This window comes from Bos mutus, chromosome 15, assembly GCF_027580195.1.
Source record: "Bos mutus isolate GX-2022 chromosome 15, NWIPB_WYAK_1.1, whole genome shotgun sequence".
NCBI classification, from domain to species: domain Eukaryota; kingdom Metazoa; phylum Chordata; class Mammalia; order Artiodactyla; family Bovidae; genus Bos; species Bos mutus.
Genome location: NC_091631.1, coordinates 46,217,484 through 46,234,580, shown reverse-complemented (window position 1 = coordinate 46,234,580; position 17,097 = coordinate 46,217,484). Strand labels below are relative to the sequence as shown.

General features: G+C 44.3%; 1 protein-coding gene across 1 annotated transcript; it reads right to left on the bottom strand.

The window, feature by feature from the left end:
• Positions 1-4,418: 4,418 nt before the first annotated feature.
• On the bottom strand, positions 4,419-8,230 carry BSX (brain specific homeobox). Its single transcript, XM_070383199.1, has 3 exons — positions 7,836-8,230; positions 5,680-5,876; positions 4,419-4,658 (listed from the first exon to the last, which is right to left on the bottom strand). The coding sequence occupies exons 1-3, from the start codon at positions 8,095-8,097 to the stop codon at positions 4,419-4,421; spliced, it is 699 nt and encodes a 232-aa protein (XP_070239300.1). The 5' UTR covers positions 8,098-8,230.
• Between the last annotated feature and the right edge of the window lie 8,867 nt (positions 8,231-17,097).

The window sequence follows — 17,097 nt, the reverse complement described above, 5'->3', positions numbered from 1 at the left end:
TACCTCCTAGGAATGTCAATTTAAGTTTCAGATTGCTCTTAATTAGGTGTACCATAAATTGATCTAAGAATCTGCTAGATAATTTCCAGCTATTTTTTAAAAATTTTACATCTAAAATTACTATGCAAAATCCTTTCCTCCACATAATAGAATGATAATAACCCCTCTGCCACTTTTATCACAATATGAATTAGTGGTAAGGTATAATTAAAATTGACTTCTAGTCTTAATTCCACCACTGTCTATTTGACATTGGCCCGTAATTTGTTATATCTGGATTTTAATGTCTTCCTTTATAAAATGAAGGACTTAGATTTTGTCAAATGTCTCTTGTAATACGGACAATTCCTTCCTAATCATATTTTTGTCTTTAACTCACAGGAACATCACTTAGTTTTCACTTACTTTTTAGAGTGAGGTTCTGGGACTTCTTTAATGAATAAATGAATATCCTTTTCTTCTTTTTCTTGTTTTTGTTAACTCTTCTATTTATTTAGAGTGTACGAACTAAAATCTTATTCTTAGTAAGATGACAAATAATTTTAAATGTTTTGCCTGCCAGCTTCTGATCACACTTTTCTAGTGAAAAGTATTTAGTGTTTTGTGGATTTAGCCTGTTCAACTGATGGTCAACACAATACCTGTCTTACAGAAGTTACTCAAATATTGTTCCAAGATCTACTTCCCTGGAACCACCCAATGGCTCTGGTTCTGCCCACTCCAGCAGAGCAGACTAGACATGCCCTCGTGATGTGTAATCCCTCTGCAGCCACTGAAACACAACTAACACAGCCTTTCCCAACCCTCCCCAAAGCTTTGCTTCTCCAAGCTAAAAAGTTCACATTTCTTTGTTTCCTATATCTTTTACTATCTAGGTTCCTGTATTCATTCCTGGATGAATTTAACCTTTGTCAATATCCTCTTTAAAATGTGATGTCAAGAACATAACATAAATATAATATATTTCATTAGTTTTGCACACACACTGAGCCCAATTCAAGACCAGGAAGTTATTGATTCAATTAAATATGTTTATTGCACGTTTCTCTTAGCACCAGAAAGCATTCTGCTTGCTCTGTGCCTTCATACCTCTTTATCTCTAGTTATCAAATCCATCGATAAAAGCCAGTCCTCTGTCTTTTGAAGTGGTGTCATGGATTTCAATTAATCACTTCTTAGTGCCACTATGAGCTAATACTAGGCTAAGTGACGTATTGTCAATTTCTTGCGTTCTTATGTCATATGAGTAGAAATATTATTGAGTCCCTCTCTGAGAGGCTATAAAATGCTGTCCATCAGAAACAACATTGAGAACAAATACCGAACAAATTATTTACTATATTTAGGATTACAAGTAGGATGACTTGTCCACCAGGGCTATTTTAAGATGGTTTTGACCCTTCAGAACCAGATCTGTGTATATCTCTCTTTAATATATCATAATGAGCGTGGTTTTGTCAGATCTTCACCACCAAGTGAAACTGAGTTGAAGCAAAAGCCTGCGTAATTCAGACAAAATATCTTTTCAGCCTATGGAGGCTTTGATCAGTATTGAAGGCCCAAAACGAAAAGCACTACCATGTTACATTAAATTGAGACTAAATTGTGTCTATCCTCTACCATCATCACTAACTCGCTGTATATAAAAAAGGGGGAAAAAGAAAAAGGAAAGAAAATCTAGGAGAACTTTGCTATTGAATTGTTTGCATCAATTTCAGGGAATACTGTCTGATGTGGAAATGGTGCCACAGGTTCTGCTGGTGCTGCAGGTCTGAGCTTTTCCCTTCCCAACTAACCCACCCATTGAGGGAAAGCCACAGAGGGAGACCCGGATGAGGCAAAGTGAACATCTTCTTGTGTTGATGCTCATGAATGAAAGACACAGCTACTTCCTAGCTCCAGGATTCATTCTGCCTCCAGTCAAGCAATGTTGTGCCTATGCTAACAGTGTTTCCTATTGATCTGTCTTTTCAAGGCAAAAAGTTTTTAAAATGTAGCTAATCTGTTACTCTTAGAGCCAAAATAACCCCTGCCATCTTCTTGTGAAGACAAGAGAAGAAAGAAAGAAATGTTTGGTGCTTTGGGGTTTGTGTTAACCATCTAATTTTTTTAAATTTCCCCCTAAACACAGTATTTCTACTCGCTTCAAAGATTCTCCCCCAAAACCCCTCTTAGTAGTTGCTCTTCCTGGGATTAGAAGAATTTGAGATTTATTTCCCCTTGTGTAATAAATAGGATCTACTTTCTCTTCCCAGTTACCAAGAACATTCTTATTCACAAATTGCTTTCTTTCTATAAACAAGTCTTCCTTAAAGCATTTGTCAAAAACTTGCTTAAAATGGTACCGTCATTATCTGAACAGGGAGAGAGAGAGGAGGAATCTGAACCTAGACTTGCATTTGTAGCACATCTACAAGATCTAAATAAATGAGAGGGGTGTCCTTACGAAGTGTTAGAAGCAAAATGCCAACCAATGCATTGTTATCGGAAGAAAAAGTGTTTGAGGCAAAGAAGTGATCAAGGAGTCAGAAGAGATTTTCTGTCCTGCTTTGGCGCCTAGCTAGTCCTGATTTCATGAGTAAATCCTTCAACCTTGCCAAGCCTCAATTTCCTTATTTATGAATGGAAAAACAATCCCTTCTTGCCAAGACTCACTGATTGTTAACTGATAAAGAGCATTTGGAAAATCCAGATAGTATATACAATGCTTGTGTTTTTAAAGCAATAGTTTTGCTCCTAAATAATATAGACTGGATAAAGGTCTCACTCTGATACTTATCTCTGCTTAAGTTAGTATTTCCCCAAACAAGCTTACTTAAAAAAAAAAAGTCTGCTGCTACATTCATAGAATCATAGAACTTAGACCCAGAAGGATCTTTACGGTTCATCCTCTTATTAGAGAAATAGGGAGCCAAAAAGTGTAATTAAATGGAACCCAAGGTCATAGAGCTGTAATTCATGTAATTAACGTTAGTCATTAGGACCCAAGAGTCAGGACTCGACATAGCCTCTTTTCCAGGTTTCCTGGGCTCTTTTACCTAAATACACAACCAGAACGAAAGGAAGGTAGGAAACTGAGGTCGCCTCTGGCACGGGTGCTATATCTGATAAGTGTACTGGGTATGTAGTGTCGTCACACAATTCATTTAGCACAATTTCAAACTCCTAGTATCAAGAGACCGCTGTCCTTTCAGCATTTGAGAGTCAAAAATACCATCTGCAGAGACCTTTTTCATGTAGGTGGAACCCGAGACTATTAAACGATTCAAAACAGAAAAATCGGCGTTGGGGAGATGGGAATCTGTTAAGTAAAAGTTATTAGCCCTGCTCAGTCCTGCCGAGGACAGGAAATTGCCCAGGGCTGAGCGGAGGGGGCGTGCGCGCAGGAGGTCGCGGTAACAAACGATTCCCGGAAACTCGTGTTCGTTCCCAGTTTTGCCCGGCGAGCCCTTTATTATCTACAGAGAGTGCAAACCCGGGAAAAGAATAGGAGACCTCCCAGGGGAAAGGAAAGGGGAGCGACGGGCAGGGCCAACCCGATTCCTGCCCCCACCTCAAAAGTCCCCAAAAAAGAGACAGGCACGCCTGGTAGGGGATGCGCATTCTCCTTTAGGCTTCATCTTGCTAAGATTCCCTAAAATGCAATGAGAACGAGCATTTCCATATAGAACCCGAGAGACACTCAGTTTTAAAATATCAATAGCCGGCGGGGTGTGGAAGAGTTGCGGGGCAGGCGCGCAACAAGGTGGGGAGCCGGAATTGCTCGATGGGTTTTCTCCGCCCAAGTTTCTCGCCTCCCAGTACGGGGGCCGGAGTCACCAGAGTGAAGACCGCGGGGGCCTAGGGGACCACAAGCTCAAAAAGGGTTCTGGGTGCAGAACCAAGAGATCTTGAGAACCTTGGAGAGAGAGGATGGAAGCGCCGCCCTGAGAAGAGGAGGGAGTCGGGGGAGAGTGGGAGCGTGGCGGCGAGCAGCGCGAGAGTCTGTCCCGGAGTGGATGTGAGCGGAACACCCGGTCCCTTACCTGCAGCCCATCGGTCTGCCCAAGGAAAGGCAAGGGGTCCGGTGGAGAGGCCGCAGCGCCTGGACAACGAGCGGGGAAAGGTGGCTGAGGGCGAGGGCCGAGGGGTCTGCAGTCGCGGCAGGGAAGAGGTTCCCGCACCGAATTAGGGCGCCGAGAGCCCAAGCTCCCGTGGGCGCTGCCGAAGGCGCGGGACGCGCGGACAAGCGAAGCAGGCGCACTCTCGCCCCGGCGGCGCGGGCTCTGGCGGGCGGGTGGGCGGGGGAAGGGGGCGGGAGGCCGGGCGCACCGGCCCGCACGGGTTGGAGGGCTAACAGGTGTGTAGCATTTGTGTTCCCGAAGCCGATCTCCCAGGCCCGCCCCGCCGCGTCCTCCCCGCCTCTACGGCCCCGCGGCTCAGAGCACGTGCGGCCCTGAGCCCAGCTCCGCCTCGTCCCCAATGTCCACCTCGTCCTCCGGCTCAGTCAGCACGAAGGAGCCGGCAGGCAGGCCCAGCCGAGCCTCGGCGGGTGCGGCCTCGGGGCCGCGGGGGCTGCCCTCGGGGCTCTCGGGCCCATCAGGCGCTTTGGGTTCATCTTGACTTTTCCTCAGCTGCTTTTTATGCTTCATCCGCCGGTTCTGGAACCACGTTTTCACCTGATTCCGGGGAGAAAGACAGAAAAGCACGTCATTCCTTCAGACTCAGCGAAGATAAAAGCGATTGCTGGGGTTTAAGAAAATAGACTTCAACCCACTGACGAATTATCCAGAAGCCATTGACTGTCTCACCCTTGGGTTAGGTCACACCTGAACGGCTCACAAGTTGTCGTCTTAGCTTGAATGGGAACCAGATATCCTAGAGCTCTCAGAAGTAATTGCCCCAAAATAACAACGAGGCTCAATATGGTGTGCTTAGTACATACTAATACTGCTATTAATTAGAACCTCTAACAGTAAGTGCTGCGTGGGTGAGCTTCCTTTCCGTTCAACTCACGTTTCTCTGACTGTGACATCTAAATACCTTGTCCAGCAAGACTCCTGGACAGGAAGAGAAGAGAAGCAGACTTGCTGCTTCTCATCAGAGAGAAAAATCACTGGGGCCTGGCAGGCCTGCGCTTTCACAGCAAGTTGGGTTTCAGAGAACAGAGGAGAGGGAGTGGAGCCAGGCGTTTTGAGGTTGCAGGTGAAAAGCATCTGGAAGAAAATGAAAACAATTCTCCCACTCAGGACAGGGAAATAGGAAGAAGGCTCATATTTGTGCATGTGTGTGAGAGTGTGTTAGGGAGAGGGTGGATATGAAGACTTGCGGCTGTGAGAAACATTAAGGGGGGGGGGATCCTTATGTGGACTTCTCTCGGGTCAAGAACCCTCTTTATTTCTTATTGATTTGCCTCTGACCCGGGCTACTGCCCTGATGGGAAAGGAGTGGGGGAAGGCGCAGAAATGGTAGTCCTCAAACAGGACATGATCATCGGAATCATTCGAGGGGGTTTTCCTCCGTGTCCGGAACCCGCTCGAGAGATTTTGCTTCAGTGACTCAGACAAGAGATTGGAAGTGTCGGTAGTCTTCCTACGGGTCTTTGGAGAAGTCTAGAATAAAGCGGGAGCTCTGCGGCCCGCCCAGAGGCGTTAGGGAGAGGAGCGAGCGGAGAAGGGGCCTCCCCCTCCTCCGGCCCACCTGCGTCTCCGACAGGCTGAGGGCCGTGGCCAGCTCCACCCGCTCCGGCGTGGACAGGTAGCGCTGGATCTCGAATCTCTTCTCCAGGCCCGAGAGCTGCGAGTCCGAGAAAACTGTGCGAGCTTTGCGGCGGCGGCAGTGCTTCCCCGGCAGCTCCGGGTGCTGGGGGTGCGGGAACAGCGCGGGGACCGGCACCCCTGCGGAGAGAAGAGCGGTCAAGTGGGCAGAGAGCGCCCGCCCCACTCCCACCCTAGTTCCCCGGCTGCCCCTCCGCCTCGCGCCCCCACCGGTCCCGCCCCACGTCCCCAAAGCTTCTCCTAGGAATCGCAGGGCAGGGGAGAACAAATTGCAAGAATAGCGCTTGGAGATCTTTATCAGACAGGCCATTTATAAATACAAACAGTAAACAGTAAGTAAAACGGAAAAGAAAATTATCAAATAGATCCGGAGGTCTTTGAAAATGTCCTCTTGGAGAAAAACTTCTGGTCGCGCCTACCAAAATATTCTTGCAAACGTCGAGTGGTCCAGCAGCTATTTCTCCCCACCCGCCCCCACCCGATCCTTCCAGTCTTCTCTGGACACTCAGTGACAATCAGTGATGTCCTGGGGCTGATGGAAGCAGTGAATGTGATCCTGCTTCACAACCTTACTTAAAAAGCACCTTTCTCTTCACTGAGCCGCCCCGGTTCTCCCGCCTGCAACCAAAGGGAATAGACCAACAGTCAGATGCAAGTAAAACTCCTGAGCGAAAACGGAGCAGTAATTTCCGTCTCGCACGTTTCCTGTCAGTTTCGGGGAAGCGCTGGGGACCCCTCTCTGATCTGGTTCTCATTCTTTTTCTCGTTCTTTCCCTCCAACCCCACGCAGAAGAATTGAAGCGCCTTGCCTCGGGACACTTCTTGAGTCTTTCCTGACCCTCGCAGGCTTCACCGTGTCTGAGACGCGCCAAGCGGACCAGCCGCCACAGACATCAATATTGACTGATTCCAGAGAGAAAAAGCAGAAACAGAAAACAAGTAGTTCCTGTTTCTCGGGCTTTGTCCACTATTTTCTATTTGCGGGGAACATGGGTGCAGCGATAAGAGCTGTCTCCGGCCCGTGGTGAAGCAAAAACCAAAAGGCGAGCTCGGACACAAGTTTTAAAATTGCCCCTCCAACCCAGTGCCCCTAAGTCTGGGTTTTACCGCTTCACAAACGCTTTAACTTTTGTCGTGGATTCCAGCGCCCACATTTCACAGACTGTCTCCCGTCTTTCCAGACCCCACCCCGACCGGGATTGTTTTTCCCGCTACGCTCTGCATCTGGACTCAACGAATCAACGAATTCGGGCTGTAATGAAGAGGCCGGAAAAGAAAGTGTGAATGTGGCCTTTCGGAGAGAAGCAGAAAAAAAACTGGGTATTTCCCCCACATATCCCTGTCCCAGCCAGACTTTGCTGGTCTCTGCTCTTTGCCATGCCTCGGAAATCAAATTACTTTGGCTGGGGCTCCAGAGACGCCAGCAACTGGGGCAGGGGAGGGCAGCCCAGCCCTAGACTGTGAATTAAATGATGGATGTTGGAAGTGAAGAGGGTTAACGAACAGCCTCCTCTCTCTCTCTTTTTTCTTACCTTTTCTCCCTTATTCAGGCCAGTCCAAACCTTCAGTCCTTACAATATCCCAAACCCTCCTTTACTTCTAAACCCCTGAAGTATCTGCGAATGCTCAGCACCTGGAAGGAGAGAGCTGGCCCCACTGGAGACTTTTGAGCTTCTGGGCTGAAAAGTTGAGTTCCCTTCCATGGGGTGGGATAGTCAGGGGTCCCCCTCAGAGTGAAAGAGATAGCGATGGGGACAGAGATGGACCAAAGTGACCAAGACCAAGAAAAAGGAAACCGAACACTGTGCATCAAGAATATCACCCAAACCTACAGCCACTTCTTGGCTAGGCATGTTTCCTTCATAATAAAAAGTACAGTTACCACCCTGGGTTGGCATGCCTCAAGGGAGCTCCCTGTGTTCTCAGCTGTATCCCCAACATTCTTTCCCTGTTACTTAGAGAAGGAGGCCACCAAGCCAGGCCCAGGCAGCTCTGGCCTTTCCTCCGCTCCATCACAGGCTCAGAGTCTGCTGGAAGACCTGTTCTTGCTCCCCATTCCATGAGACCCCTGTTACTTACCCGAGGTGGTGAGGAAATAAGGGTGGTGGTGGTCTCCCTTATGTAGTGGGTGATGGGGGTGAGGAGCCAGGAGGGTGGGTGTGGGCATGAGTGGGTAGCCATAGTCTAGCAGAGGCACCCGGGAGGCCAGAGTGCTGGTGAAATGGTCAGGGGCCACCTCTCTCAGCGGCTTGGGCTTGTGTAGCAGGATATCCTCGATGAAGAAGGACGTGGGCCTCTGAGATGATGCCGGGTGTAGAGGGGAGGTGAAGTTGAGATTCATCTTGAACCGAGCGCCTGCCACAGGGCGAGGGCCGGGGACGAAGTGTAGGAAGCAGGCGGCGTCTCACCACGCCTGGTCGAGAGCCAGCCACCCTCGAGCTCGGATCCCTGATGCTCTCTTCTCGGCCTCGGGCTACCCCCGGAGCTGGAGAGGCGAGAAGATAAGCTCCTGGGTAGACTGGGTCTACGTGTAGGAGAATTGGCAGCTTGGAGAGGGGAGCCGGGAGAGCCAATGGCAAGGCTGCCAGAGGCAGAGGGGAGGGTGCGGTGGGCTCGGGGCGGAGCGGGGCGGGGCGGGGAGCTGTCCGCGGTGCTGAATGCGACCGGCCAGGCCCGGAAAGAGTGAAGCAGAGAGAACTGGATTCTTGCTCTTGCCAGGTTTCTGGACCTCGATTTCTGCCTGGCCACTGCAGGAGCTGCCTAGCTCCCAGTCGTCTTTAAAGAAAGCGAAAGAGAAAAGGTCTCTACCGTCGGACAAACTCCTCTTTAGAGAGCAGAGGGCATTTAAAGGGCCCTGAAGCAACAGGAATAAAGTATGTACTTCAGCTTTGGGGTCTGGGCACTTTAGAACAATGGTTGCAGAAGGGGAAGAGAAGTGAGGAGAGAGCCTATACCTGCTGACCCAACTTAAGTTGATGGCTAAGGGATGACTGGATTGTGGAGGTAAATAAATGATCAAAACATTATTTACCTCAGTTTTAGAGGGTGGTGTGAGGAAAGTTATATCTACATTAGTCAAGTAATCTGATCTGTATAAATATGTCCAGAACTACCTCTTAATGCCAGCCTCCTCCTCCTCTCAAATTTCCACTACTTTCTCATTCCACTCACATGACTTGCAATTCCTACTATACCATCACTTGTCAACCAACCCTAGCCTGCAAAATAATTGTACTGTGTTTTTGTCTCCCATTCCCTTTTGCAACCTTTCTTTTCATTTTCCTCCCTCCCAATCTTTTGGGGTTTTTTTTTTTTTTTTTTTTTTTTTCTGTTTGTCTTTTTCTAAACTGTCACATTTATTTCCCTGGAGTCAATTTGCTAAAATTAAGGTGATCATCTACAACACAGCAGGGGTAATTTCAGCTCACATCTCCGAAAATTGCTCTAATTATTGATGTTAAACTCAGGGAAATTAAAAGAAGCCACTTCTCTTCCATCTCTCCATTTTTAAGCTCTAATTTGTTGAAATCTAGTCATCATCACAATTCCAATCACTACTGCTAATAGTAAAAGTGTTTTAATAGAGACTGAGTCCACACAACCCATGCTATTAGATAATTAGAGGAGGTGTTAGAAAGCCAAGTGCTAATCCTTGGGCGCACGGGTAGGATTTCCATCTGATCTAGCAGGTAGAACAAATTAATTACCAGAATCAATTAGGCCCCAAACTACAGCACTCCAAGAAGTGGGAGCGTCGTATTCCATACGGATGAACTGGTAAATGGTAAATAGATGAGGAGAGTGAGAGGAAGGAGAAAGAAGGGGGAAATAACTTTAAAATAAGATCTTGGAAAGTAAGCCTCTAAATGAAGTCAGAACTCATGTCCTGGAGCCTGAACTATGATCTTTTTAAAGTTTATAATGGTAAGAACTGAAAACCCCAAACAGGTGGTCTCAGAGAGGGAATACAGCAGACTTCTGGGAGTCAATGCTTGGTCTTAGCTCTGGTCCAGAGGAAGACAAATTCGTGAAGAGGTGGTGGGGGTGACAGTCCACACTTGATGCACATCTACCAGCTCCCAGTGAGAGCTGAGGCATCTTGTCTACTGAGACTCTAGAGGCAGAGTGGCCATTGAGGGAATGGCGCATATACAAACAGCAGTAGCCACTGTAAAGAGCCTTTGGGTCTGCACACCTACACTGCATCCCTACACGGAGCAGACTCACATCCACCCTTGAGGGTGAGATTTCAGCTTCACCTGGGGGCGGGGACTAACTTCAGCCTCAGAAACGACAAGATTTCTGAAAGTCTTGGGAGTAGGGGCAGTAAAACACTCTGTTGGATAGCAGTTACCTTGGAGCCAAGGTGCTGCAAACCCTGTCTCAGAATTCAACCTTACACCTCTCCTGGGATGTTTGCATGATCCAAAGAGGGAAGGGAGAGGGCGAGGTACACAGCCTGCTCAGTCCTTACTGCCTCCTTACTTTATATACTTTTATTTCATACTCCCTGTTCTCCCTCCAAGCTAAGGCTATCTCCCCAGGCCCTGCCCACGCTCCCCTCTCTCTACTGCTCACACCGGACCCGCCTGCCCAAGAGCTCAGCCCCATGGAGAAGCGCTTGAAGGCCTTTTCCCCAGGAGTCCAGCCCTCCCTCCTCTGCCTCCGCAGAACCTGGGAACCTGGGAAATGACAGATGGAGGGAGGAAACTGGACAGCTCTGAGAAAGGGCAGGACCTCCAAGACTGCCGAAGTTTTCCTTGCCTTTCCCCTTTCAGCAGTGCTGGGAAGCAAAGCTCTGTGGCTGAGAGAGTGGACCCACTGTCCACACTAATGCAGGCCCCTGGAGGCTCAGAGGTAGAAATTGGGGATCGGAAGTGGAGGCCGAGAGAGGGATTTCTCCATCATCACCCCTTTCCATTAAGGATACACCTTTCTCCCAGGGTGCTCAGGTAATCTCAGCTGGGACCCCACTAGGGGCTGTAGGGCCTGAGTCCAGTATGAGGGCAGGCTGTCCTGGCAGGGCTTGTCCCACGAAAGTTCCTTTTTTCTCTTAGATAGAGTTATTACAACCCAGACTCTTGGAAAATCGGGAGGTGAAGAAAGCTGACAAGTTTCTCTGTGATGCTGGGGCTCTGGTCTGACCCATCCTACTTCCCAGGTTGGGTGAAGGAGGCCCCCTGAGGTGCCCAGCCCCTTCTTGAGATTAAATTTTGGGGTAAGGCTCAGGGTGGGCTTCCCAGGTGACTCAATGGTAAAGAATCCGCCTTCCAATGCAAGAGACACAGATTCAACCCCTAGGTGGGAAAGATCCCCTGGAGAAGGGAATGGCCACCCACTCCAGCATTCTTACCTGGAGAATTCCATGGACAGAGGAGCCTGATAGGCTACAGTCCATGGGGTTGTCAAAGAATCGGATAGGGCTGAGCGACTGAGCCTGCCTGCATGATGAAGGCTCAGGTCTGAAGGAAGAGGCATTCCAGAGTCAACAGGCTTCCCTCTCCCCTCCTCTCCCACCAGTCTACCTAAGGAGAAAAGTAGTCATATAGTTACATAGCTTGCAAGTTGGCCCTTAAAAGCAGAGATATTTCACTGCCTACATTATCTCCAAAGTCCAGACCAGCATCATCTAATTAAAGTATAATGCAAACCACATAAGTAATTTAAAATTTTCTATCAGTCACATTTGAAAAGTAGAAAGAGAGAGGTAAAATAGTAATGTATTTCATTTAACCCCAATATATAAAAAATATTATTCAACATGTAATCAGTATGGGTATCATTGAGGTTTTTTGCATTCCTTTCTTTATACTAAATCTTCAAAATCCAGGGTGTATTTTATACTTGGTGCACATCTCTGTTCACAGTTCAGACTAGCCACATTTCAGATGCTCACTAAACACATATGGCTAGTGGTTACCTACTGAACAGTGCACGCTTAGTTAATTGCCGTAATTCCTTTTGCCCTTTTCCAATGTAGGTATTCACAAACAGGAAATGGAAAGAAGCTGTTGAAGCCAGCCTCCAACATTCTCAATGCTTGCCTTTCATCCATCTATGATATTCTATTATTGTGAGCATTCATTGAGCATCTACTGTCTGAGAGGGTACTCCCTACCCATCTTTGCAAGCTTTCCCCAAGCCTTAGGAGATTAAAGAAATGCATTCACATTACATTTATTTTTTTATTCTCTTTTGACCAAAATTGATCTACCCAGAGTCAGCAGGCTGTAATTGTATGCCAGGCTGACACATACATTCAGATCCTATTTACTATCTGAGCAAAAAAATAAAGATCAAAAAAATCCCCGCCCCACCCCCCCTCAACCCACAAGACCTGATCAAGCTCCTGTTTATGGCTTCAGCTGAAGAATTATTAATCTAAAGAGAGAGAATGCATGTTTCTCAGGGAGCTAATAATTAAAAAATCCTTCTCTCTTTCATGTCAGCCTCATCTAAGACTGTCATCTGAACTGAGACTTGGTTTCCCGAAAAGATAACCCTACTGATGATCAAAGGAAGAGACTGGTTCCATTAGTCAAGATGCCTATACCGTGGCCTTCAAAATAGAGAGAAACGTATTTTAGAAGGATCTGAGTAACACACTTTACTCATAACATTTTGTATTATATTGCTTGTTGTCTGTTTCAACTTACCTTCTATCTGAGTACTTTATTTTAAGCACTACCAAAGTGGATGACATGCCGAGAAAAAGAACAAGAATCACCGAATGCTTCCTGCAAATGTATCTTCAAATAATGCTTTTACACTGAAAATTAGGATGTGAACTCTTATGAGAACACACTCAAGGATAGGGTATTTAAATCATAGTATTCCTAACCTAAGGAGAAATAACTCTATCCAGTTTGCTCATTGAGGATAAAATCTGAACAGTTAAAAACTTCCATTTCTCTTTTGAAGTTTTCTGTGCTGACTTTGGCCTCTCAATTCAAAACAAGCTTCACAAAGTGACAGGAAAAAAAAAAAACCTGACGTTAAAGGTTTGAAATGTGAGCGATTACACATCATTTTTTAATCCTCTAAGAAGTATATAGTAGAATAAGAATGAGGTTTGAATAAGTTTCTTATTAGTATTCCACCATTTTCTCATCAAAACCCCAAAAGACATCAAGACCCCAAAACTAAGTATATTACCAGAGGGGGAAAAAACCTAATAAGCTTACAAAATGCCTTTTAAGTATTCTTTTCTTCCATTCTAAACCATTTAAATTCTATGTCAGATTTAAAACTTAGCACCTACTAGCACAATGTACTTTAAACAACAATACAAAATTAGTATGCATAGTTTCAAAAATAATGAGTTGTTACCATAATACTTACTATGTGATTTTCTAATATCAGAGATTATAAGATCCTTTCAAGCTCTATCACTGGGTACAGAAATTTGTAAACATTTTCCAAAAGGACTATGTTCATAGAACTAAATATTGAGTATGTTTTTTTTAAATGCTGGATTGTTTATATTTTTTTGAGAATATTGTTCATGAAGCAAACTGATTTTTATTCTTTAAACTCTCATTAAGAATGCAATCAAGTTAGGTGGACCAAAAACATGGGAGGTACAAATGTCGCTGTAAGAGAACAATATTGGGTTTGTCCTCCAATAACCAACACAGTACATAATCTTCAAAGAAAACAGGAGGAAAAGTACCGGGGAAGTTTTTTAAAACTTAAAATAGGAAAAATCATTCTGTGTATAACATAAAAATTTGGAAGTCACAGAATAAAACATTGATAAAAATTAATTTTTAAAAATTCTGCATGACAAAAATTATCATAAGCAAAGGAAAAAGACAAGAAACTGGGAGAAAGTATTTGCAATTTGTATCCCAGACACAAGGATAATTTCTTATATATAAAAAGCTCCTACAAATCAATTTTAAAAAATCAAGAGCACCATTTAAGGGCTTTCCCTGGTGGCCCAGTGGTAAGAACTCCACCTTTCCAGTGCTGGAGCCCCGGGTTTTGATCCCGGTCAGGGAACTGGATCCTCCATGCTAGGATGAGGAGTTCACATGCTGCAACCAAAGACCAGGCATGCTCCAACTAAGACCCAGCACAACCAATTTACCATTTATAAATAAATAAATAAAAATAAATATTGTTTTTAAAAAAGAGTACAATTTAAAAACGGGCATAGGATAGAAAGAGATCACCTAAAAGAAAATATAAATAAATGGCTGTCAAGCATTTTAAAAGATGCTAATAATGATAACTACCAAAAATAAGACTAAGGAAAGAGAACAGTGAGACATTAACCTGTTGAATAAAAAAAATTTAAAAATCTAATTACTCATTCTGTTGGCAAGGCTGTGCAGGAAAGAATCACTCTCATATATTGATGCAAAGAATGCAAATTTGTACAATCTCTATGGAGAACAACTTAGTAATATATGTCAAAATTACAAATGCACATTGAAATTTATCCAACAGATATGATTTGCGCAGCACGACTAAATTATACAAACCCAGAACAAAAGGAACTCCAGGAGGTATTAGCATTAGTTGCCTTCAGGGATTGAGGTGCCAGGGACTTCATGGGAAGTAGGTTTCTCCCTAAACGCCCTTTTGAATTTTTTCTGTAAGAATCATATGAATGTAATATTTACTCAAAAATAATTTTAAGATTAAAATATAAAAGAAAAAAAAGTTATTATACTTCAACCCCAGAATGTTCCAGTCAAAATTCACTCTATTATTTTTATTATGATTTTAGCTTTTCTCTGTAAGTTACTGGACCCAAATTAGTACACTGTTGTGTTTAATTGATATTTGCCTATAAGGGACTTTAAACTTTAATTCCTTAGTAAAAGTTCTTCAAGTCTTTATTGTCATATAAAATATGTGATTTCAAAAAGTTGATCACACACTTCACTTTCATCCAGAAATTAAGAATAATATGGAGTTAGTCACTTCAAGTCTTTGAAGAATGCTTTTTAACTATTTCAATGATGACATTATGGATCATGAGGTGAATTTCTTGCATTTATATTATTTACCATACATTTGGCTCTGCCTTCTCATTTGAGTATCACAGCTCTTCCTTTTCACATACTAAGAAATGGAAGATCACGTAGGCAGAGCCGCTCAGCTTTGTACACCAGGACTTGAACTCAGGTTTATCTGACCCCAGGGTCCATACTCTGTTCATTGCAACCACATTACTATGGACAAGCAAAACAATAATAGATGCTGCCTGTTTCCCATCTGGAATGGAACTTGAAACTACTGCCCTAGATTTAAGAGGACAGTCTCCCCAGTTCTTCTCATTGGAGGATTATAAATCCTCCAATTTATAACTTTATAAAATTTATAAAATTCATATCATGACCTGTAATAACCAGAACTTCAAATAACAGGTTGTTGTAAAGTTTTAACTTTGCAATATGAATACACACACACGCACGCTTCAAGATGATGAGAGCAGTATACATTGCCAGTTGAAAATCGAGCAAGGTTAGAGTCAAGCAGACTAAGAGTAGAGATCTGGCTCCATCACCTTTCCATACTAGCTGTATGATAATGGACATTTTGTTTAATTCCTCTAAGCCCTATTGTTCTCAGTAGTAAAATCGAGACTATTTAAGGTAATATATATGTGTCAATTATATCTCAAATTTTGGGGGGATTGGGGGTATACCACTCAGCTTGCAGGATCTTAGTTCCCTGACCAGGGATCCAACCAGAGCCCTGGAAGTAAAAGCACCAAGTCCTAACCACTGGACTGCCAGGGAATTTCTTGTATCTAAAATATTAAAAGATAATATATGTAATGCATTTTGCTCAGTGCTTAGCAAGCATTAACACAGTTAATGCTTAGTAAGTGGCCCTGCTACTGGTGCTTCTGCTGGTGATAGAGATGGAGCTGATGGTGGTGGTAGTGGTGTTGGTGGCCCAACTAACTGATAAAAGCAAGCCCAAATGATCAATATCACAGACACGAGGGATTAATGAATCTGACACCATGTTGCTACACGAAGGCAGGCTTATATAATTGCAGAAAGAGTTTTTTGTCAAGAAAAAAAAAAAGAATATACTGAGAAGGTGGAGTCATCTCTTGGATCCAAGTAGGGAATAGCTATTTAGCTCTAGAAGATACTTTGAAGATGATTTTAAGAAAGATGACAACTTCTTATTGGATGGCTGCATTATTCATGTTCCCTACTTTCCCCCAGACAGAGTTCAAAAACATTAATTTAGAAAATAATATCAAGGACTTCCCTGAAGGTCCAGTGGTTAAGAATCTGCCTTACAAAGCAGGGGACATTGATCTGCTTCCACTTTTTCCTCATCTGTTTGCCATGAAGTGATGGGACTGGATGCCAAGATCTTAGTTTTTTGAATTTTGAGTTTTAAGCCAGCTTTTTCACTCTCCTCTTTTGTACTCTGAGGTCTTAGCCTCACAAAACTTGATTATTAAAACTTGCTTCCATCTATCTCTTTCAGGAAGGTTCATCCATATCACCTCCCATCTACATAGAAAATTTCCATCCAAATCTAGATCCAGTTCATACCCTTGTCCCTGAGAAAACTATCCCTGTCCACAGCACTTAGTCACCATAGTATTAGCAGATGTTCCACTCACTGTGCTTTTAGAATAGGCTAATTACAACATTGATATGTTTTATCTCTTTACATGGCCATGTTCTGTTTCTCCAACTAGACTATGTGTTATTTTTTCTATAGGAAAAATATTCAAATCATTCAAGGTGAAAAACCATAAAAGTTATGAAGTGAAAAATCTTCCCATCCCACTCTTCCAACTTTAAGAGGCTTAGTTACTCTATCTGCAAAGTGGGAATAATGTCACTTACCTCAGAGACCCACTGTAGGACTATTTTATGAGGACAATATGCAAAAGATCTTTCAAAGCTGTCCAGCAGCATGAAAATGCTAATTATTATTAAGGATAATAGATTAGAGCACTTACTCTCTGATAGCATTGTGTTGTTGTTGTTTAGTTGCTAAGTTCCCCCCAGACTGTAGTGCACCAGGCTCCTCTGTCCATGGGATTTTCCAGGCAAGAGTACTGGAGTGGATCGCCATTTCCTCCTCCAGGGGATCTTCCCCACCCAGGGATCGAACCCCAGTCTCCTGCACTGCAGATGATCTCCTGCATCACAGGCAGGTTCTTTACTACTGAGCCACAACAGAAGCCCAACAAATGTTTATTAGTCACTTTCTGTGGACGTCCGCCATGATAGTAGTAGCTTGTGAAGTCAAAGTTGCTCAATCGTGTCTGACTCTTCGAGGCCCCATGGACTATACAATCCATGAAATTCTCCAGGCAAGAATACGGGAGTGGGTAGACTATCCCTTC